This window comes from Lagenorhynchus albirostris, chromosome 3, assembly GCF_949774975.1.
Source record: "Lagenorhynchus albirostris chromosome 3, mLagAlb1.1, whole genome shotgun sequence".
NCBI lineage: Eukaryota > Metazoa > Chordata > Mammalia > Artiodactyla > Delphinidae > Lagenorhynchus > Lagenorhynchus albirostris.
Window position 1 is genome coordinate 26,269,599 of NC_083097.1, and position 23,013 is coordinate 26,292,611.

Genomic DNA, 23,013 nt, shown 5'->3' on the forward strand with positions numbered 1-23,013 from the left:
TTTTTAACTTTATAGGATATAAGTTTATATATTTTTACTATCTTATATATTAATATTATTTTGTTAAACATTTACTTTCACAGTGAATAAATTTAGTATGTATTATTTATATATTACTATTTCATGTTATATAAAATTGTTTCAACAATCCATGGGATTAATTGTATAACTGACACATTAATTTTAAAAATTAATTGCAGGTAGACTGTGAAAGCTCTGAGGGCAGGGATTCACTGCTTTGTTGGCCCTGAGCCCGATGCCTGCACTCAGTTTTTGAACCTTATTCTTGTCCTATCATTTCCTTCATTTTCAGAGAAAATCCGTTCCTTGGCACAAGACCAACTCCCTTCTGGGTCTGCTGTTGAGCGCCTCACCGGGGCCTTCCCAGTGGGGGGTGGGGCTGGGGGAGGAGTTCTGTGTTTTCTCTCTTCAACCTCCACATTCGTCCATGGAGCTGGATTGGGGGTTTTCTGAGGGAGTCTCTGTGTTGCCTTGAAATCCGAGGCAGGGCATTTGAAATACGTCTCCATTAATTCATCCTACCGGGATTTAAGAAAAGAATGAAATCTGAAAACTCACTGTTCTTATTTGTTCTTCCTCTCAGTTGCTTTTTCTTTTTTTCCTTCTATCCCTCACCTCTGCCAGCGGAAGAGTGAGAATTGGGGCATCTAAACTTTAAAAAACAGACGTTTTCTTCTTTGTAGACTCTTCGATCTGGAACTCTAGCCATTGGAAAGAGCCCGTGAGAGGCCTCTTTGGACTTAGTCACATAGTTTTTTATATTTTTTGAAGATGTTTCAAATGAAACTGGACCTTGTAAACTTTGTGCCCGATCACTTAGAGAACCCTGCTTTTCAGTTCTTTAAGAAACAGCAAAATCGATGTTTCCCCCAGATCTCCTTTTGTCAAAGTTAACTTTTCTTTAAGTCCTATCTGGAATCACCCCCTTTTGCTCAAAGTGCTGGGGGCGGGTCGCTCTTTTGAAGACAGGTGGTGCCAATACCTAAGCCCTGGGAGAAAGTTGGACAGGGAGGGTAATTAAATAAATCTCATCTTGGGAGATTGGGATTGACATATATACACTAATATGTATGAAATAGCTAACAAATAAGAACCTGCTGTATAAATAAATAAAATTAAAAACAAATAAATAAATCTTATCTTGATGCTCTCAGTCCATAACAGCTAATCTTAAAAGACTGCAGTAAGTCTTTTAGGAGGAAATCTTTTTTTTTTTTTTTTTTTTTTTTTTTGCGGTATGCGGGCCTCTCACTATTGTGGCCTCTCCCGCTGCGGAGCACAGGCTCCGGATGCGCAGGCCCAGTGGCCATGGCTCACGGGCCCAGCCGCTCTGCGGCATGTGGGATCTTCCCGGACCGGGGCACGAACCCGTGTCCCCTGCATCAGCAGGCGGACTCTCAACCACTGCGCCACCAGGGAAGCCCATAACAGCTAACTTTAAAAGACTGCAGTAAGTCTTTTAGGAGGAAATCTTTGAAGAGAACTCATGATGAAAAGTGTTAACCAGAGCAGAAGAATCCCCTAGTTATGGAGTGTGGCTCTCTTAACAACACTGGGCCTTTCCCAGAGCCCACGTTGAGTCCTTTAAGTATCTGGCGAATTGGGTGCTTCGACCCCTGACCTGGAACCCCTCCTAAAGCTCCCATCTGTGTGAACAATGGGTGCAGTTTGTTCCTCAGTGTGGGGAGCTAGAACACTTAAGATGCCCCTTTATCTGTGAGAAATACTTGGGAGTCTAAAGGGAACAGTGCCACAGTGGAAAACTCTCATGTGTTTTTTTTTTCCCCCAGAGGTTCGAGAAGGTCCTCTAGTCAATGCTTTTGTTTCTCCCCCTTTCCAGATTCTTCCAGATCTCACTCTTCCTGGTGTGCAATTCAAGAAATAACTTTGGGGGGGGGGTGTTTATTTTTCCAGGCCAGCCCATGGCTCTGATTTTGTTTTTGGATGTTTTCCGTTTGCTCTAAGTAGGAGGGTTCCAAGTCTAGCGTGTGCCCTCTGCCAGCTCTTTCCTGTTGAGAGCATTTGGTAACGAAGTGAGTTCCTAGTATTCTGAAACATGCATGTGACTCAAATACCTGCACCTGCTTACACCTCATACAAAAGTGGAGTTGGCTGTTCGCGCTGGAAATGTTTTCCCCTGGAGCTGAAATCGTGTGTCTGCAGAGAGACCCTCTCTCGATATTTAAAAAGACATAATGTTGACTGTCTCATGGCATTGTCATATATTGAAATATTTAATATTAAAACAACTGGGCTTTTGAAACTCTTGCCTCAGAAAAGTGAACGAGGCCCTTTTAAAGGAGGCATCTGAACCGGAAGGGCGATACCTGTGACAGATGTATCGTCCAGATACCTGTGACAGATGGAGGAAAGGTAGGTCAGGAGGGAGTGGGTGCTGGGAGAGGAGGTCTCTCCTCGCACACACATGCATCTGATTTATTTGTGGCAGTTGCTTGTGTCCCCGTGAGCAGCGGCATAGTTTACAAAATATTCAGGGGTCAGCCCATCTCACAGCTTGGCTGGGATGGGCAGCCTCCCAGACTCCACCCTGAGTTTTGGGGCAATTCCAGGACCTCTGGAAATATCCTCAGAGTTCAGGTCAGGCCAGAAAGCTTGCAGTTGCTCTGGGAGTTGGGAGCCTGACACCGGCCAGATGGACATGGAAGCAAAACAAGAGGCCACCACTGGTCTGTGTTTTGAAAGACATCTGTCTCTTGTCCCTGGCAGAGAATATGGCCTGCAACCGGCCATACTCTGTGCCCGTTGTCCCCCTAGCCTGATCTCCCCACACCCACACACACATACCCATCCTTCTCGCTGGGATGACTTAGGTCCAGGAGACCCTCAAGATGCCTCTCGGTCTTGGGTCAACGAGGCTCAGCATCTGAGGCACGTTTGCGCTGCTCTTCCAGATCTTTCGTTTTGGAATCCATTTCTGACTCTCTGCCTATCCCTGTGAACTTGATTTTCCCAGGGACTCCTTTTCACCCTGACTTAACTGTGGTTCTCTTTGCCCCATTCCAACCACAGAATCAGCTTTGACCACGCCCCTCTGTGCATTCACCTTCTGCGGATTCTGTCCGGGACATTAGCCGCCAACAAGTTTAACTGGTTGACCTGTGATCACCTAGCAAATTTCGGAAAGCGTAAGGAACTGACATTTATCGACCTGTACTTCTCGCCTGGTGGGAAACCAGCCGGCTTAGTCCATTATCCCATTTAATCTTCCCAACAGCCCCATAGGTAGATGAGACTGAGGGATTCATCTCTGAGGTACCGTGTCCTCCTGCCCAGGGGCCCAAGCAGCAGTGCTGACACCTGAACCAAGTGTGCTCTCGCTCCACATAGTTGATTTTGGGGTGAATTCTGATGAAGCTGTTTAGGGAGAGTGTGAACAGAGCCTCGCTCCGAAAAAGCTCTTTGCTGTTGGTTTTTCCTGTTACCAGCCAGCAGATTTAAAGGAAGTCTTTGTGAATGCCAGCCATCCAACTTGACTTCTCAAGAATGCTCTGCTGGCTGCTTCTGTACTCAGATTAGCTGAGTTCTATCCGTTCCCGACAGGACTTTTTGGCTACTCTTATTTCCCAACATCTCCCTTTGGGAAAATATTTTGTTATTCTCATCCTATCGCCCTCCCTCACATTGGGCTCTCCAAGGAAGCAGAGGCTGAGTTAGAGCTGAGAGTGCAGAAGAACATCCGTGGAAGGAACAGGGAGGGAGCAGGTATGCCTGGGGAGCTAGTACTGACCGTGCTGCTGTGACAGAGTCAGCGTGACAGGGACCCTGGAGCCAAGCCTGCCCATTAGAGGGGTCTCCCTGGATGGAAAGGGTCAGGCCTAGCCTCCCCATCTTGACTGCCATTGGCCACGTACTGCCCCAAGCGAGCGTGACCTTGACCTGAAAGCTGAGCCGGACCTTGATGAAGCTCGCAGCCGGAGGTCATGAGCTGACTAACACACTCCTCGCCCACTGGACCTTCCTCGAAGTCCTTCCTCGAAGGGACATCTGAGTGGCGCTTCAGCCTAGGGATTTGCCTGCCCCTCCCTTCTTTGATTTCTGTCGGCCTGTCATCACCTGACATCACGTTATCTTCCACAGGGATCCACAGGAACAATGCTGTGGTGTTAAGACACCTCTTGTTTACAGCCAGAGGTGGACGCAGACCGCCTGCCCTCAGGAGGGGCGGTTCCTTGTAGGGAGGGAGGTGTCCGGCGCACAGTCCGCTTGAGAGGCCCCGGTCTGGAGTGGAGGCGCCCCGGAGCTGCAGGGAGGGAGGCAAGGTGGCCACGGTTCAGGGCGCCCCCGAGGGGGGAGGCCTACCTTGGAGGGCATAGCTCCTGTTAGCCGTTGTATTGGACCTTGGCTGCTCTGGGATCCCGGGCTGGCTTGTTAGTCCTCTGATTTGGGTGATCTGAGCAGGTGTCGCCTTTGCTTCTCCAAAACTTGCGGGGATTGTCTGCGTCCAGCTCATGGCTGGGGTAGTTGGCCTCTTCTACCCACACTGAGAGACCACCACCCCTCCCAAGTATTCACCTGCCTCCGGGCCGACCTGAAAATACCTCTTATTTTCCCTAAGACCCCTTTCTTATGGGTGTGGGACACATCTTGGGTGTTAACACACCACTGAAGTGGAATCCCTTACAATGTTCATGTGGCGAGAGGCTTCTTCGGCTGTTAGAAGTTGCTGCCCTTTTTCTTTATCTAAACCTGGTCATAATGAACATTAGGATGGGCACACGCTAAATCCCAAGGTCATTGCCTGGGTTTGTTTACCATCAGATGGAAATTTGAATCTCAGCTCCACCTATACCAGCAAGTTAATCTCTCTGAGCCTGTTTTCTCATGTCTCAAAGATGGATCAAGGTGATATTTGTGTGTAGTTAATACACAGCGTATAAAGTTAATCAATATCGGTACCCATTCCCCTTGTCTGTTACCATTCGTATTAGTTTTTGGCACTTCTAACATAAACGCACCATTAAAAGCAAGCTTTGCGTTTTCACGCCAGTGTTTATGCCCGTGCACCCAATAATTTATGGTTTCTTTAATGCTTCGCTTGCAGTTATTTTAAAAATCCCAGTAGATAAATACAAAATGCCTGTGCGTTTTCCTTGTCTGCACATAATTAAGAACGAGGGACCACAAATGTCAACAATGTCACAATTACAACTGGTCAACAGACACATGAAGAGTATACTGATTGGAAGCCCAGATTTTAAAGTTGTTCTGTCCACATCTATAAGGACTTGGCTTATCTGTTTTTCTAGGCCAGAGTCCACATCTATAAGGACTTGGCTTATCTGTTTTTCTAGGCCAGAGTCCACATCTATAAGGACTTGGCTTATCTGTTTTTCTAGGCCAGAGTCCACATCTATAAGGACTTGGCTTATCTATTTCTAGGCCAGAGTTCTATTGATTTGGCTTTCTTATAACTGAAATCCTCCAAACTAAGAAGAGTCTTAGAGGATCATGCAGATGGATGGAAAACAGGGAAAATATCCAACAAATCCAGCTTCTAAGGAAGCTTGGAGAAGAAGGTTGCAAAACTAAGAAAGTCAGTCTACATGAACCTTTGTAAATCATGAGACCTGTTCAGCCCTACCACGCCTGCCAGAGAGCCTTCGAGAAGAAAGAAAAACAGAAAGTCAGATTTTAAAGAATCCACAGTACACTGTAGAGAAGAGATTCAGGAGAAGAGTGCCTGGTATTAGCCAGAACACATTAATGGAGGTAGTCATTTTGCAATTTAAGTATCTTTTCGCTGCTGAAAAACAGTGAAAGAAATTCGAAAAAGAAGCCCATGATTTTGATGGAAGCTGTTTTGACATAAGTGAAACCAGGCTTGGCATGAGGTAGGGGCAGGCTCTGGCCAAACCAATGGAACGGACCCTGGAAGGATTGAGACAAGCTGGGGAAATTGTTTCAAGACGCAGCTGGATCCACTTGAAAGGGGAGGGACGTGGAGGGCACAGGCATTTCATCAGTGTTTGAATTAGCGTTTGACTGGTGGCATGTGCGTTCAGAGATGCACGGGCCCCCCAGGAGTCTCCCTTCTTTTAGCGCCACCTCTGGGGAAAGGAAGAGGGTGGTGCCTTTCGAATGGTGCACCGTGAGGGCTTGAGGATTACTGGCTGGTTGTGAACTCAGATGCAGTTGGTTCGTGGGAAGAGGGACAGAAAGGGAAAACGCGTGTTACTAATTCTCATAGCTGCCGGCAGCTCTCACCGTGGAGGGGCAGGAAGATGTGGCAGGGACGGTACGGAACTCAGTCCCTGGGTCATCTTTAACGCGTTTTTCAGGGCTTGGTGATTCTGAGCCTAGAAGATGAATGACCGTAACCTTTGGGACGCAAAGTCTGGCTTCAGTTACCCTTGAGCGTTGATGGTAGCCTCTTCCAAGGCAAGGTCAAGGGCAACACCGTATGTGGAGAAGCACAGGAATTGCCATAGGAAATGCACCTGGCAGGGCTGGGAGGGGATGGTGGATCTCAGGTAAGGCTCAAGGCATGGGGAGTGGGCTGCTTTGGATTTTCTCTTTCTCAGACCCGATCTTCAGCTCTCAGGGGCAAGTCATAGCAGAGCCCTCTGTGATGTAAAATAAGTGTCTTTGGCTGGCCAGTGAGCGGGGCATAGGAAAGACATGGAAGTTTCCTTAGCACCAATCCAGGCAAAAGAAGTACATAAGAGACTTTGGGTCCTGTAGTCCCTGGTAATCTGTCCTGAACGAAAAATAACGTGGAGAAAATTTAAAAGGCAATGCAGTTGTAAAACAAAAATGAAAAAATGAAATGCAGAGTAACATGAATATATTAGCATATGATATACATTATATACTATTACATTTGAATGGTGTTTGGAATCCATGCCTGGTTAGCGTTAATGAGGAAGGATTTCCTTTTAAAGCAGAGCTGGTTTATGATGATATTGGAGCAGTGAGGAAAATCTAGGAAGCCAAATGGGAAAGAATGCCTCCTTCACTTCACTGCTGTCACGGGAGGAACTTTGAAGGTAGGCGAGGCTACCAGGGGCTTTATAGCGTAAACTGGAAGGAATGGTGGGTATTCCCTGGAATAATGTGAGGGGAAAAGATGGGTGAGATACTGGCAGAGCCATGAGAGCTATCTCCTCGGGATAATTGGGCATGATCTGAAGGAAAATGAGAAAGATATCAAAACAGCATTTTGCATGAATCGAGATTTTGTACGATATAAATGGCAGAGAGGATGCAGAACGAGGTGAAGTCTGGTGACTAAGGATCTCCTAAAAAGGAGTTGCTTTTAAGAAGCAAGACACAGAGTCCGTGTATTGTATGATGCCATTTATATGAAATGTACAGAAGTGGCAGATCTATAGAAACCGAAAGTGGTGGCTGAACTGGGAATGGCATTAACTGTAAAAGGGCATGAGGGATCTTACTGGGGTGGTGAAAATGTTCTAAAACTGATTTATGGTGGTGGTTGCACAGCTTGGTACATTTCCTAGAAATCATTGAATTGTACACTTGAATGGATGAATTATATCAGATGTAAAATATGCCTCAATACAGTCATTTTACCAAAAAGAGCTTTTTTTATTTTTTTAAATAGAAGGGATCTTTTCACTGACCAGTCATTTTTTTGTGGTGCTTAACATGTGCCAGTGATTGTGCTAGACTGTGAGGGTACAAAAGTGAGGATCTTTACAAAGACGTAAGTGGGCAATTTTCAAAGAAGGCAGAGAAATACTAAGAATTTTGACCTCATTAATCATTACTGACTTGCAAATTAGGACAGGAGGTAGCTCTTGACTATCAGACTGGCAGAGATTAAAAAGAGTGACAAGTGGTTCTCTAAGACACTTCTGGTGGGATTCTAAATTGTCATACCCCTTGCTAGAGGAAAGCTTGGAAGTACATACAAAACATTTGACTGTGCTTTGGACCCAGCAAGAACTTCGGACCCAGAAAGTCCACCTAAAGGAATTTATCTTCAGGAGGCTTTAAATATCGACACTCTGACACCTCCCAATTTTTTATCTCCAAACCAGTCCTCTGCTCCAACATCCAGATTCAGATGTGTAGCTGCCCACACAGCCACCACACGAGCATCTCAAACTCAGCTCATCCGGAACGTCACTCCAGAATCGATCTGGGCATCAGGATAGGTCGGGCAGCCCCACCGCACAGAAGGCCACTCTACCAGCCTCAGGGGATGGCAACGCCATCCTTCTGGTTGCTCAGGCCAAACACCTAGACACCACCTTCCTCTCACACCCTGTATCAGATCCAAAAGCAAAGGCTGCTGACTCTGCCACCAAAACTGATCACGATTTTGGCCACTTTTAACCCTCTCTACTGCTGCTCTGCACTGAGCCAGCTCCTCAGTCACTGGAATTTCTGAAGATGATCGAATATCTGGTCTCCCTCTACCCTTGCTCTGCCTATAGTCTATTCTCAACACAGAAATGAAGGGACCGTTTTAAAACATCACATGACTCCACATCATGACTACGTATCACATGACTCCTGTGCTCAGGGGAGTTACCGCTCCCCATTTTGCACAAGTCTTTACAACAGTCTTGCGTAAACTGGCCCCTGGTATCTCTCCTACCTCATTGCCCCTCCCCATTCCTCTCCTCCTCGCTGCTCCGCACACACCGGGCACATTTCCAATTTACCACTTTTGCACTGGCTCTTGCCTCTGTCTGGAACGTCTTCTCCCAGGCAGCTGCGTGGCCAACTCTTTCATCTGCTTCAAGTCTTTGCTCAACATACTTAAAATTTCAATCTGACTCTTCCAGCTCCTGGCATACTCAATCCTCTTTATCCTATTCAATATTTTCCATTTTCCATAGCACGTCTCACCTTCTAACATGCTATTTATTTGGATGCTTTTTTTTTTTTCTTTTTTTTTTTGCGGTACGCGGGCCTCTCACTGTTGCGGTCTCTCCCGTTGCGGAGCACAGGCTCCGGACGCGCAGGCTCAGCGGCCATGGCTCACGGGCCCAGCCGCTCCGCGGCATGTGGGGTCTTCCCGGACCGGGGCACGAACCCGTGTCCCCTGCATCAGCAGGCGGACTCTCAACCACTGCGCCACCAGGGAAGCCCTGGGATGCTTATTTTAATAGGTCTGTTGTTTAATTGTCCGTCTGCCCCTGCTAAACTGTGAGCTCCCCAAAGACGGGCATCAGTGTGTTCACTGCTGTACCCCCAAATGCCTAAAACAGTGCCTGGCGTATAGTAGATAGTCAATAACTATTTGCCGAATGAGTGAATGAATGAATTTGTAATGAGCAAGTAGTAATTCTGTAAAAAAAAAAAAAGCATTATGTCATGAGTGAAAAGGAAGTGAAAGGAGTTCCTATGTACAGCGTCTGAGCTTGTCAGTTCCCTCATGAGGTGAAATTGACTCATTTATGTACAGCAAAGTCTGACTTTACCTGCATGCCCTCTGCCCCCAGGGAAAATGTGACCAACATCATCAGTGTGAGTCAGCAAAGCTGTGTGGTTGAAGTTCTAATTGGATTCTGTATAGACTGCAGGCTGATCTCATAGAGTCACGAGAAACCCTGATTCACTCACAGTAATTGAATAAAGAAACGCAGTCATTTGCAGATAGAAGCCTAGAGGTTGTCTTTTGTGGGGCGGTATCTCTGCAGTATGTTTTATAAGGTCAGTTCTTATTGTTGATCAGGCATTTTCTCCTTAATTCAGCTTCTGAACTCCTATTTCCCAAATGCGTATGGGTGCTTTTCAAAAAGCTTTTATTGATTCATGAAGACATGAGGTACAAGAAAACCTTGGAGGAAAACTGAAACTTCATGTAAACTTATTGCAACATGATAGCAAGGGCCACGCTTCTAGTTCCTTCCTGTTAAAGCTGTATTGGAGTTGAAAATGTGGAATGCGTCCTGGTGTGTAGAGATACTTTGCTGTGAGGGTGGTGACCTTAAATTAATCTTGTTAGTTTGAGAGGGGAATTTTTAAGATAAATATGAAAATCAGTGATACCTTGTTGCATGGAAATCAAAATAATTTTTTCAGTGATCAGATGATTTAGCTGCTTTTTATCGAGTATTTTTCTGCAGTGTCCCCCCTACCTGTAGCCCTTTACATCCAGAAGCTCTTCATAGCAAACAAAAAGAGAACCAGCTCTTGCTTCAGCACAGGATGGATATTGCAGCCAGTGGTTGCAGGAGGTGAAATTTAAGCAGGGTAAGGGCAGAACCGTGTATACTTAATGCTGATGGACACGAATGTAGCTGCTGCCTTTGAGGCTGACACACTGAATTTCATCAGTATTTGTGGAATCAGAGGCTAGAGCACCCAGGCTCTTTATGACTCCTCTTAGTATAATTCCACCTCTGTTTGATTCTGCCTGAAAGATTTAATTTCAATATTGTTTTGATGTAAGGTATGTAGTGATTTTTATTTCTTAGTCGCTGGTGTGAAGGATAATATGTCACTGAGCTCCTTTGATAAGTTTGATGTTGGAGAACAAGATCAATTATAAACCGAGTTAGTCGGTGTATTTTTCTGCTACATGTCAAGAACTATGATTTTACCCAACTAGTAAGCTAACGAGTTAGCCTGCCACAGTTTCATGGATGCCAGCAGAAGATAGAAGATTCCTGGATCAGGGATGAAAGACAGTTTATTATTCATAGAAGTAGCAGTAGCCGGAGGATCAGCATATTTGCACCTCTTCCCCACATCCCAATTCCCCTAGGGCAATGTGGACCTCCGTCCTGGTGTATAGATGGGTACGATTTAAATTTCACCACTGCGTTTGTGGAGGTTACAGGTTTCGGTAGCTCATCTGGTTTGGGTTCGAATGGCTCACATTGTATCATAGTTCGGACAAAAAAAATTTTTTCAAATATTCACCCTGATTCTTCACTCTCAACCTGTGTATCTCAATCCAGATTTTATGATAAAAAGGTAATAAATACACATTTTATAATAAAGAGAACATATTCCTTTATTCATGGACTCCAGATAAGGGAGAGGAGGGGAGAGTCGCTGAACCCAGGCATTTGTGGTGAATAGTGGAGGTGAGAAGTAGTAAAAATGGGCTTCCTCAGTTACCTCCCCTACCCAGCAGTTGGAGTACAGTGTTCTAGTTACGTCTACACTAGGCCTAGACGCTGATCTATTTTCAAATCCTCGTTGGTGCCTGAGTCCCATCTTCCTGCATCTGCTCAGAGCTGACTTTCCCCTGTGTGAACTAGCGAGGAAGGAGACTGGGTTCTCTCCAGAAGGGGCCTTAGGAGCGCACCAAGGGTATCAGTCACTCTTACCACCATGATATTCAGCACCCAAATTCTGCCTTCAGGGTCCCCCAAAGAAAGCTTGGCTTTTTCTAGGGAGGGTCATAGAATCTGGGAGAAGCGTGCCCCAAATTCAAGGTAGCTGGTAGGCAACACCCGAGAGAGACTACCCTTGGGGAACCTAGTTCCTAAATGACTCAGGGAAATGATGTTTATCATCTTCCCATGCCCTCCTGGAGAGCTGTCCAAACTTGCCTCCCTCTGTTTCCCAGCCAAGACTTCACTGGGGAATTAATCTATATATTTAACACTTCCTCTCAGCCTATTGTTCTCTGGGAACCTACAGATTTATAACCTCAGAGGGTCCTCTGGATTAATTAGGCTTAGCAGGTTTTCAAAGGACCACGAACAGCTTTTCAGCCTCCCATTACTTCTTAGGCGAGAGGAAATCATAGGCAAGAACAATCGATCTCCGTTTGTCCTATGTGTTAGACAGGGTGGCTATTAGCAGCTAGTCTCGCTCTAGAAAACTCAGACCCTATAAAATAACTTGTCTATAAACATCTTCTTGCAGTCAGTGTTTAGTCTCCTGCTGTCTGTACTGGGGACCTGACATACTCAGATGAAGTAAGAGTAGCTGCTTTGGTGAAAAGTTCCAGAATTCTTTTATGGGTTCTCTGAGTTATACAAGCCCCTGTAGTATAGGCCAGGGCCCAGCAATGGCAATCCAGTTCCTCTGAGTTACACGCACATGTGTGCCCACGGTTCTGCCCGGTGGCACCCCTCTGTGGGTTCACACCATGCGCCAGGTGCCAGCGATCGATGGCTGGAGCCCCAAGATGATTTCTAGAGGCACCTGGAGATCGCCCCTTCCAAGGGCTTTGGCAAAACAGTCCCGAATATCAAAGTTGTACACCTCCCTCTAGCCCTCTTTTGATAGAATCAGACTATGAGTAAATAATGGGTGTCTTTGGCCTTCCAGCATGTCTCCTGTCTTTGCCTCTCTCTTATCTCCTGCCCCATATCCATCTGGATCTTCAGACTCCAGGCAGCTCTATCCCTTCAGGTCCTCCAAACATCCAATCTCACCTTCCATCCCCTTACCAGGATCCCACCCCTGCAGAACCCAGACTCCAGAATTATGACAGCATCAAGAAACAGCGAAGGTACTTAAACTTTCCTTTGGATAAAGCACTTTTTTTTTTGCGATACGTGGGCCTCTCACTGTTGTGGCCTCTCCCGTTGCGGAGCACAGGCTCCGGACGCGCAGGCTCAGCGGCCGTGGCTCACGGGCCCAGCCGCTCCGCGGCATGTGGGATCTTCCCGGACCAGGGCACGAACCTGTGTCCCCTGCATCGGCAGGCGGACTCCCAACCACTGCGCCACCAGGGAAGCCCGGATAAAGCACTTTTTGAGGGAAAGGAGGAGGAAGGGATCTAGTCAGACACGATGCTTGCAAAGGCCGAGTGAAATGAAGAACCACAACACATTCCAGGGGGAGCGTTCTAGGCTAGAGCTCAGACCCTCATTTCTGGCCTTTCCTTGTTTATCTTAAGGCCAGCCTGGGATGGCCAAAATCAAATAAATTTTAATTGAATTGAGTGAATAATTTAACATGCCAGAGGATAGTTTCAAATTTTTGGAAGAAACCAAAAAAATAATCGTATGTAGAGAAGCTTCTGAAAAGCTAATTCTACCTGTTGTTAATGAAGAGGAGACCTTCTGTTTTTCTAAGTCACATGATTGTATTTCGTTTCTGGTTTCTCTAATGTTGACTTTGAAGTTTAAAGATCCTAATGGTGGGTAAGAATCCTACTGAACAGAAAAGGGGATTTGGAAGTAGGAATGAGCCAGGCAGGTCCCGGAAAAGTTAGGCAAGTCATTTAAATACAGATGGAGAGGGGTGTGGCAGCCTTACATTTAAGGTGATTCAAAGAATCGTAAGAAAATTACCCGCTGCCTAATAGTGTCTTTTTCACTAACTTGCTACAGGTGTCCGTAATTCATTCATCACACTTTGCCTTCAGGATGCCCTTAGAAAATGCAGTGTCCAGGAAGGAATACAGTAACCTGTCATACAGTTCCCTGAAGGCGTCAGGATCTTATTTATGGCTAGGAAGCCAGGGAAGGACAGGGAGACGGTGCAAAACTAGAGATCAACTCCTCTTGCTTTGTAATTTTGCTGAGTGTGGATCCTGAAGGAATAAAAGACTGTCAGTCATGGAACCTTCCAAGGTTCTTGGAATGCCCGTGAGAGTAGAGATGGGAAAGATATTCAAGATCTTGTACTCCGAATCAATGGACCAGCCTTTTTGGTACTGAAAAGAAGGTCCCTGTGGACAAACCAAATCAAGTTGTCCAGAGTTTTAGTACAAAAAGTAGAGTCCCAAAAGCAGTTTTAGAGGAATTGCCTCTCCAGGTGAAATATCTTCCAGGTTGATGGTTAATGTCTTGGAGGCCTAGGATGACTTGGACATAAAAGGACTGCTTCTGTTTTTCCAGGTTTTTGTTTTATCCTTGTCACTGGGATGGCTTGATCCTCCTATCCCTGGAAGTCAAAAGCAACTTAGAGATGATCCATTTACAACCTTCACTGTGCAGATGAGGAAACTGAAGCCCAGGGATGGTAATGATTTAAGAAGCAGAATTGCACAGAGGACGTGCGTGGTTGGGAAGCAGATAGACCTGGGTCTGCCAGTGGCAGCTATGCGAACTCGGGCAATTTAGTTAACGTTTCTGAGCCTCAATTGCTTCTTTTGTCAAGAGAGTTCTTAAGGAGCATCTACTCAAAGAATAAATTTAAAACTTGGCCAATATTATTACATTTGCTGGGGTTTTTTTGGGTTTGTTTTTTTTTGCGGTACGCGGGCCTCTCACTGTTGCGGCCTCTGCCGTTGCGGAGCACAGGCTCCGGACGCGCAGGCTCAGCGGCCATGGCTCACGGGCCCAGCCGCTCCGTGGCATGTGGGATCTTCCTGGACCGGGGCACGAACCTGCGTCCCCTGCATCAGCACGCGGCCTCTCGACCACTGCGCCACCAAAGAAGCCCTGTTATTTTTTTTTAATTGAGAAATAATTCACATAACATCACATTCATCATTTTAAAGTGTACAATTTAGTGGGTATATTCATATATCCACCATGTTGTGTAACCATCCCCACTATCTAATTCTAGAACATTTCCATCACCCCCCGCAAAAAACCTGTGCCTATTAGCGGTCAGTCTCAATTCTCCTCTCTCTCCCATCCCCCCAGCTCCTGGCAACCACTAATCTACTTTCTATCTCAATGAGTCTGCCTATTCTGGACACGTCCAATAATGGAATGGTATACGGCCTTTTGTGGCCTGGCATCTTTCAGTTAGCATAATGCTTCAAGCTTCAACCATGTTGTAGCACGAGCTTCAGTCCTTTTTATTGCTGAATAGTATTCCATTATATGGATATACTGTGTTTTGTCTGTCGATTCATCTGTCAGTGGAAATTTGGTGTAATTAGCATTGTTTTACGTGGTTGGGCCAAAGCTATAACAAAAACTTGGGTGTCTAACTCTCAACCTGGTCCTGCTTTTACTACCCCATCCTGTTTTTCATAACATCTGAGCATATGTATTAGATTAATAGTAGTGGTTGTTCAGAGGAAACCCTTACAACCTGGCTAATTACTCTTATCGTTTTATATCTTTAAAAGATTTTATCCAGTATGGAAAAAAAATACACAATTCAAAAAGTAAAATCTCAACATTGTAGAAAAATGGTGCAGAGAACCAGGATTAATTTTCAATTTCTAGATTCCAGTCTAGAAAGGTCTTCATGCCTCTTCATCTCACTGTAGTTCATAGAACAACCCGAAGTCTGTACAGTATCTTTTATCTACCTGGTTTTTATGTGTAAGTTCATTACCATGGCTTATAACCCAGGATCAAAGAAAGTTTTTACTAGCTTTGGTCGATGTTTGAGGACCCTTCTCTCTTGTTCACTTTACTCCAAGGCAAAAATTCAGAATTGCTCTCTTCTTCTGTTAGACAGTCACTGTCATTGCATTACCCTGACCATTAGGTAGGGGGAGTATACGCCCTTGGCTCAGAACTTAGTACATTTCAAACACGACTGGTCATCTCTCCTTATGACCTGGCCCCCTTCCCACATACTGACTGCCCCAGCTCTCAAGTCTGGTTTGGTATACTGGGAAAAGTTCTGTTTTCCGCATTGCATTGAAGATGTAGGCAACATAGCCCCAGGCCTTCTCTTTGTGGGACTTGAAGCCGGGAAGCAGGTCTGACTCGTTAAGGATTTGGTGGTTGACATTCTTTACTTGGGAACCAGTGACGTGTAGTATGTGGCAAGATCCCAGTGGTGAGGGCATCCCCTGGGTTCGTCTGGGGTTTGTGCTTCCTTATCTTGGGTGGCACTGGTGGGAGATCCAGCCCAGCCTGGCTTCCTGACTTTGAGCAAGTGTTTTCTTTGCTGAAACTTTCACGATCTGGTCCCGGATGCCGCTAATTACTCATCTGTTTGAGGTTCTATTGTTATTCTTTAAGATCTGGAGGAGTCATTGTATGTCAGGCTTCACGTGCATTATCTCATTTGTATGATTTCCTGCTTCTAAGTGTTTGGCCGTCCTCAGATACATGTGAAAACGACTGAGCCTGGCCCTCGTCTTCCTCAGACTAAACATCCCTCCTTCCTCCCACTCTTCCTGGTTGCCACAGTTGCCAGCAGTTGTCTTCCTCCTGGTTGCCCTATGTCTGTGTTTTCCACTTTGTCAGTGTTCCTCTTCATGTGATGCCCAGACTGGAAATGACACTTCACGTGTGCTATGAACAACCAAACTAGAACCATTACCAAGAAACGAACCTGATCCTCATTTCATGCTGCACACACTTGCTGTGATTCTTTACTGGCTGCATCTTAATACCAGCCAACCCCTTCTACCCGCCCCCAGCTCAGCATCTTTTTTTCCCTTTAACTGCTGTGGGGCAAAGGTTCCTCTTGTGCATTGATTTTGTTTTTCCACTTTGGGTCTTTCCAATCTGTGGCTTTTTTTTTTTGAAGTGTAGTTGATCTACAGTGTTGTGTTAATTTCTGCTGTAAGTTTCTGCTGTATAGCAAAGTGATTCAGTTATTCATATATATATATATATATATATATACATTCTTTTTCATATTCTTTTCCATTATGGTTTATCACAGGATATTGAATATAGTTCCCTGTGCTATACAGTAGGACCTTGTTTTTTCTCTATTCTATATATAATAGTTTGCATCATGCAGTTCATTTTTTTTTTTTTTTTTTTTTTGCGTTACGCCGGCCTCTCACCGCTGTGGCCTCTCCCGTTGCGGAGCACAGGCTCCGGACGCGCAGGCTCAGCGGCCATGGCTCACGGGCCCAGCCGCTCCACGGCATGTGGGATCTTCCCGGACCGGGGCACGAACCCGTGTCCCCTGCATCGGCAGGCGAACTCTCAACCACTGCGCCACCAGGGAAGCCCGCAGTTCAGTTTTTGATCCTGTGAGCAGAACTGTACATTTCCCCTAATCTATTTTATCCATTTTCCCCTGGGGACTCGCAGTGCTATCCCATCAGAACGTTATGAATGGGAAGCTGGCATCATTCTGATGTAACAAGTTGTTGAGTGAATGGAGAATAATTTTTTTTTTTAATGATATGTTAGGATTGGCTCTGGTAATAGAAAAATCCTTCTCTGGCTACCTTCGTAGGGTACTCTCATGAGTCATTTCCAGTTCATGGTGGTTTTTTGGTTTGTTTGGGGGTTATTTTTAGCATCAACAATTAAATAGATTAAAAGAGTGAGTGAAGTGCGCAGCCTCTTAAGAAGCTTAGTGCCTCAATCACTTGGCCAGGATTTTAGTCACAAGGGTCCTGTGTGGGCCATTAGATGTGTCAACCCGCTGCATTGTCCTTGGAGGATGTTTGGAGGGTTTTAACCAGCCTGTCTCTGACCCCCCTGTGTCCCTTGCAGTTACCTGGCTGAGCAGTGCTGGAATGGCGGCTTCATCTACCTGATCATGCTGCGCCGCTTCAAGCACCAAGTCCATTCTCCTTATAACGGCAACAGTAGCAACAGCTCTGAACCAGGAGAGACGCCTACCTTGGAGCTGGGGGACCGAACTGTGAAAAAGGGGAAAAGAGCAAGGAAGTTTGCGGTCATTGCCAGGCCTTCTACCCACAAAGCCACCGAAGAATCCAAGAGCAGCGCTGGCTGTGAGTTGGACAGTGACCCTGTGTCTGAACTAGACAACGGCCTGGACCCTGAACTGGGAAACGGTCATGTTTTTGAGCTAGAAAATGGCCCAGATTCGCTCAAGGAGGTGGCTGGATCCCATCTAGAGAGGTCGGAATTAGACAAAGGGAATGCAAAGGCGGACGTCCCTCTGCCCACAAGCAATGACAGACGCCGCTTCTCAAAATCTGGGAAGACAGACTTCCAGTCCAGCGACTGCCTGGCACGGGTAAGGTTTGCTTTGGTGGTAGAACCTGAATTTTCAATGAAATGTTGTTTGCAGTTGCATTTAAGGTTTGGAAAATACATCTAAGATGACTTTGCATTTAGAAACTGAAAGATTTATTAAGATAAATGATCATAGGACATGACAATAACAACAAAAAAACCAAGTCATTTTATCACACTTAAATAAAGAGCTAGTCGAGTGATCCTAAGGCGGAAAATTCAAGCCTTCTGTGGTATAATTTGAGTCATATGAGGCCCAGATAAAGTACTTGAACTGCATCATTATTTATCACTGCTGTCACCAGTGGAATTGCCACTGCAAGGCCAAGAATTCCTGGTGACCACTGATAGCATAAATATCCAAGCCTTGGTATTACACAGGACGGATGTCCAACCTGCAGGGAAGCATCTGCTTTTATTTTTAACATTTCAAAACCAGTGACATTTTCATGGGATAGTATTATTATATTGCTGAATTCCAGTGAAGTTTGGAAACGTCACAGAAATCTCTGATACTATGATATCCAGCTGTGATGGTCAGAGCTGCCCTCACCTAAAGGCAAAGCAGATGTGGTCTAGTTCTGAATGGTGATAGACACGCTTCTAGCCTCATATCGTCTCCCCCGTTATAACCAACACTCTCTTGTTAAGTTACATTTCTTTAGGGTCAGCATGCTTGTTCCAAGAATCCTCTTGGCCAGGTATTCCTCTGGGTTCCTAACAAAGCAGTAACTAGCTAGATGGTTCCTGATTGGTTTCTTTTCTGACTCAGGAGAGGCCCTCTAAGGATGAAAGGGGAAGTTGGAAGGATGGAAAATGGGCACAGAGGAAGTATCGAGTTCAGCTTTGCAGCCTGGGAAATGGTGCCCTAGGAGTGAATGTAATTTCTAGTAAGGCTATTTCATGCATATTTCTGCAACTGTAGCCAATCTGTATAATGGGTTGAGAAGAATCAAAATAATCCTTCTCTTAAGGGACCATGTTCCTTCATTTGAGGAGCCTTACACAGAGAATGTATATTTGCAGATGGAATCTACAAACAAATGAGAAGAAAAAAATGAATGTTTCTATTAATGGTTTCCTACCAGTTTTATGCCCCTCCCCCAAAAAAGGATTAAGGGCAATAAAAATATTATAATGTGTATAATATTATCAATGAATACTATATGTTGATGTGATTTTTTTCTTCTGATGATTGTGAATATGCAGAAAGCTTAAGGTGAAAATGACAAATGGGTAGTACTGGTTCATTTTGAAGTGTTAAGGTACCGAAGTTTAGGGTGGAATCTCACACATTCAGTCCAAAGAATAGGTTTTCATCTGGCCGAGGACACAGTGGGAATTATTTGGAATGATTTTAAAAGAAAAAATGCCACACCAGACTTGTAAGAGAATACCATCCTCCACTCATCCTGATTGAAGGCAATAACAAAAACTTGAATTTCTGGATTAGGCTATCTTAAGACTGCACATACCAGAGTTCCTTTGCCTGGTTTTTGTACTCAAGGTCAAATGTCCAAGAAGATACAAATGAAGGGTGAAAAAAACCAAACCATGATCTATTACCTTGGGGATTTTTTTTTTTTTTTTTTTTTGAAACCCCATGCCTATAGCAAGGAGAGACTTGCCATCTGGAATTCTTCATAACTGTTCTAAATCTATAGACTGATGACTGACCCTGGATTGTACTTTTGGTCTTAGAAAGTCAGAATGGGCCACACACCTTCTCAGGCATGAATATTTCAGTACCCTCTTCAACCCCAGAAATGGCCTCATTAGATGCATTTACCTGGGATCGTTAAGGTTGGCAAGAAATAGACCTTCATAGCTTTCCTCCACACCCTGGCATCACCCAAACTGGGACCAAGAGACCTAACAGAAGTCTGCTTAGGTTCTTGGTATGAATAGATTTATATTTTTACTCCAGGACGAGCCCAAGGTCATGCTAAAATGGAATTTCCAGAAAAACAAAAATTAGCTATTTACCTCTTAAGCCTTGGGGTAAAATTCCATTCCATTTGAATAATGGGAGATTAGACATGTCAGCGTTGTTCCGTTTCTGCTTTCTTAATGATTTAATATATCTACAAAGACTTAATAAATTACAGACAAGGCTTATAATCATTCAGACCATTTTTATTTGTCAGGTACTTCTTTTTCATAGACTGTTATTTCTTACAGGAAAATAAATCCTCAGACTTTTTTTCTGTATTCTGTTCTGCCTTAACGGACCTAGAGGAAACATATTTCCTTTTAACAAATATCTCCTTTTAAAAAATGGCTTGTTTCTGTAAAGTATTAACACATAATGATACACATGCGAACAGATTAATTTTTTAAAAAGTTGGGCCCATCTTCTAAAGCACAAGAATCTCCTAGGACATAGATACGCAATTTTAGAAATGAGTTCAAGATTCCTTCCTCTCTGTCTAGCAAAGATCATTGCTCATCCAAGGCAACATATCCATAATGTGTATTTTTGTAATGCTGCATGGTGAAAGCGAATACAACCAAACTTAGTCACATAACAATGAAAAAAAAAAGAATTCTACCGTTTGCCAGTCAGGAGAGTTTATTCACAGCTGGTGTGTGTGTCTATGGGTCCATTTGTGGTCTTACCCTAGTACCCAAAATCCACCCTGTGCAGTACCAGACCTCTTTCCTGTAAGTGGTTCAGTAGAGATCTCAGAAAGGCTTCCCCAGGTCTGAACCTGCAGGAAAGTATGTGAAACTCAGAAGGAGAATCACACTGAGGGCTTCTCCTGAGTGGTCCCTGATGTTTGTATCAAGCAGAGGCAGCAGGAGGATGGTCCTCTTCTAGGAAGTCCCCATGGTCTCTGGGTGAACTTATATCCTTCTACATGGTAATGTCTCCTAAATGCCTGTCTGCCTTCACCTCTCTCCTGAGCCCTCGAGCTTTCTACCAACCACGTACAGGATGTCTCCAATCTTAGATATTTCATATCGTGCCTGAAACTCGGTGCATTGCTTTCCCGCACCACCAAGCCTGCTCCAACATTCCAGGTCTCACCATCCACAAAGCTGCCCAAGACAGAAACCTGAGATTCAGCTAGTGACCACTAGCCCTGGTTTGTGCAGAACTTTCCCTGGTTTTGCACTGACAGCTCCATATCCTGGGAAACGCCTTCACCCAGGCAAATTGGGACAGTTGGCATCATGGAGTCAGCAGGAACGCTGCCCTCTCCCTTACACTGCATCCTGTCAGCCACCAATCCTGTCACCTGCTGCTCCCTTCAGGATCTCTGTCTGCTCCACTTCTCTGTGCTCCCTCCGACAGCTTTAGGTCAGGGCCAGGCTGCTCTCATTTCTCACCTGTGTGGTCGCAGTAGTCTCCCACCCGTCTCACTGCTCCCACTTTCCTCCCATCACCCACTGTCCCCACTGCAACCAGAGGGACCTTTCTAAAGAGCAGATCTTACTGCGCAAGCATGCATGCACATGTACACACGCATGTGCGCTAAAGCTTAAACCATTTGGTGGCCCACTTTGCCCTTGGGGTAATACCCAGATACCTTGGCTTGACGTAGCATGTGAGGCCTTTTCATCACCTGATTCCTGATTAACGCTTTGCCCCCATTTCTCACTGCTTTCTTCCTCCCTGTCTTTGGCTGAGTTCGTTTTTTCCACAAGGCCATGCTCACTCTTGCCTCTGAGCCTTTGCTCTCTCGGTCCCAGCTCAGCGCCTTGCACCTGTAGGTGCTCTGTAGCTATTTATTAATGAAGGCACGGGGCAGCCCCAGGCCTGAGAGATGGGGCACCAAGTTCCAGCCCTGGTTCTTCCCTTCCCAGCTCCGTGGCCTTCAGGCTGCCACATCCTTTCTCGAAGCTTCAGTTTTCTTACCTACACACTGAGCATTTTGGTTGGGTGACTACGGCATTTCAACTCTGACATTATGATGACATGTTTCTTCATTTCTTACTGATCATTCTAAGTAAGAAGGGATAAGCAAACAGTCTCAAAATAGGTCTGCAACTGGAGCCAGAGCATTTACTGCAGTGAAATTCTAGTTGGATGATGTGTCTTCTCACATTTGGGGCAAAGATGCTGTTGTAAAATTTTATTTTGGGTTCTAGCAGATGAGGTCATTTAAATGCTGCCGAGGCCGCTCCCTTTAATGCACCACCCCTGTTTTGGTAAATAAATCCCTCTGTTTGCCTTTGTGAAGAGATGCACATGTGAGCTCACACAGTAACTGGCGGTTTACAGGAAAGGGTAGCACTCTGACAACATTAATACAGACGTCCGTAGCGTCCAATTTTGGATGGTTTGGCTTTTTCTCAACAGGCTGACAAAGTCTCTTTGCCCTTTAAGCCAATGTAAAAGGAAGCAAAGGCCCAAGCCCTCTGTCTAGACAGGATCTGTTTCAGAACTCAATCATCTCTACAACTGGATCTGTGTTCACACGCTGAACATTGGCAAACAGGGAGGTCTCCCATCTGGGTAAACTTCTTAACGTCAGTCTCAATAACTTTGAAGAACCCTAGGATTAGTGGATAAACATTCTCTATTTGTTAATTCAGTGACATTTATGCAGTATTGTTATGTGCTAGGCACTGTTCTAGCTGCTGGAGAACCCATTTGTAAATGAGAGATGAAGTTCCTGTCCTGCGGCATTTGTCACGTATAAGGGGCCACAAGCAATAAATAAGAAAATAAATCAGAATGTTAGATGCTGACCATAAGTACGATAAATAAAGTAAAACAGTGACGTGAAAGATGGCCCCGCAGTGACATGGGCAGGGGGCAAATTGATATTGGGTGTTGTCGGCAAAAGACCTCATTAAAGAGGCCACGTTTCAGCTACAGACTGAGTGTTAGGAAAGGGCAGCCCTGCAAAACAGGGCCCTGGGGGCAGAATGTTTCCGGCGAGGAACTAGCACATGCAGCTGCTGTAAGACAGGAATGATAGAATATTCTAGGAGCAGAGAGTCTGCAGCACAGTGAGTGATGGGGACAGGACTAGGAGGTGATGTGGAGGATACGGATGGGACTCGATTACAAAAGTTCATGTTCGCCATTGCAAAGAGTGCGGACCTTATTCTAAGTCTAGCGGGGAGCTGTCGAAAGGTTTAAGCTGAGTGCATCATGATATATATATATATATATATATTTGTTAACATTTACCCTAGATGCGTAATGGATAATAGTGGTTTGTGAGAGGTAAAGCATAAAAAGGGAGACCAGATTGGAGGCCACTGTGATAACCCAAGCTAAAGATGCTGGTGGCTTTGACAAGGGTGGTGTCAGGGAAGA

General features: G+C 45.2%; 1 protein-coding gene across 3 annotated transcripts in view; it reads left to right on the top strand.

Annotated features, from left to right (window-relative positions):
* Nucleotides 1-23,013, top strand: part of PDZD2 (PDZ domain containing 2) — a 378,282-nt gene that overhangs the window by 262,349 nt on the left and 92,920 nt on the right. For all 3 annotated transcript variants that reach the window (XM_060146915.1, XM_060146917.1, XM_060146916.1), the window contains one exon: nt 17,250-17,739. In XM_060146915.1, coding sequence (XP_060002898.1) covers nt 17,250-17,739 — 490 coding nt within the window. The remainder of the gene's footprint in view (nt 1-17,249; nt 17,740-23,013) is intronic.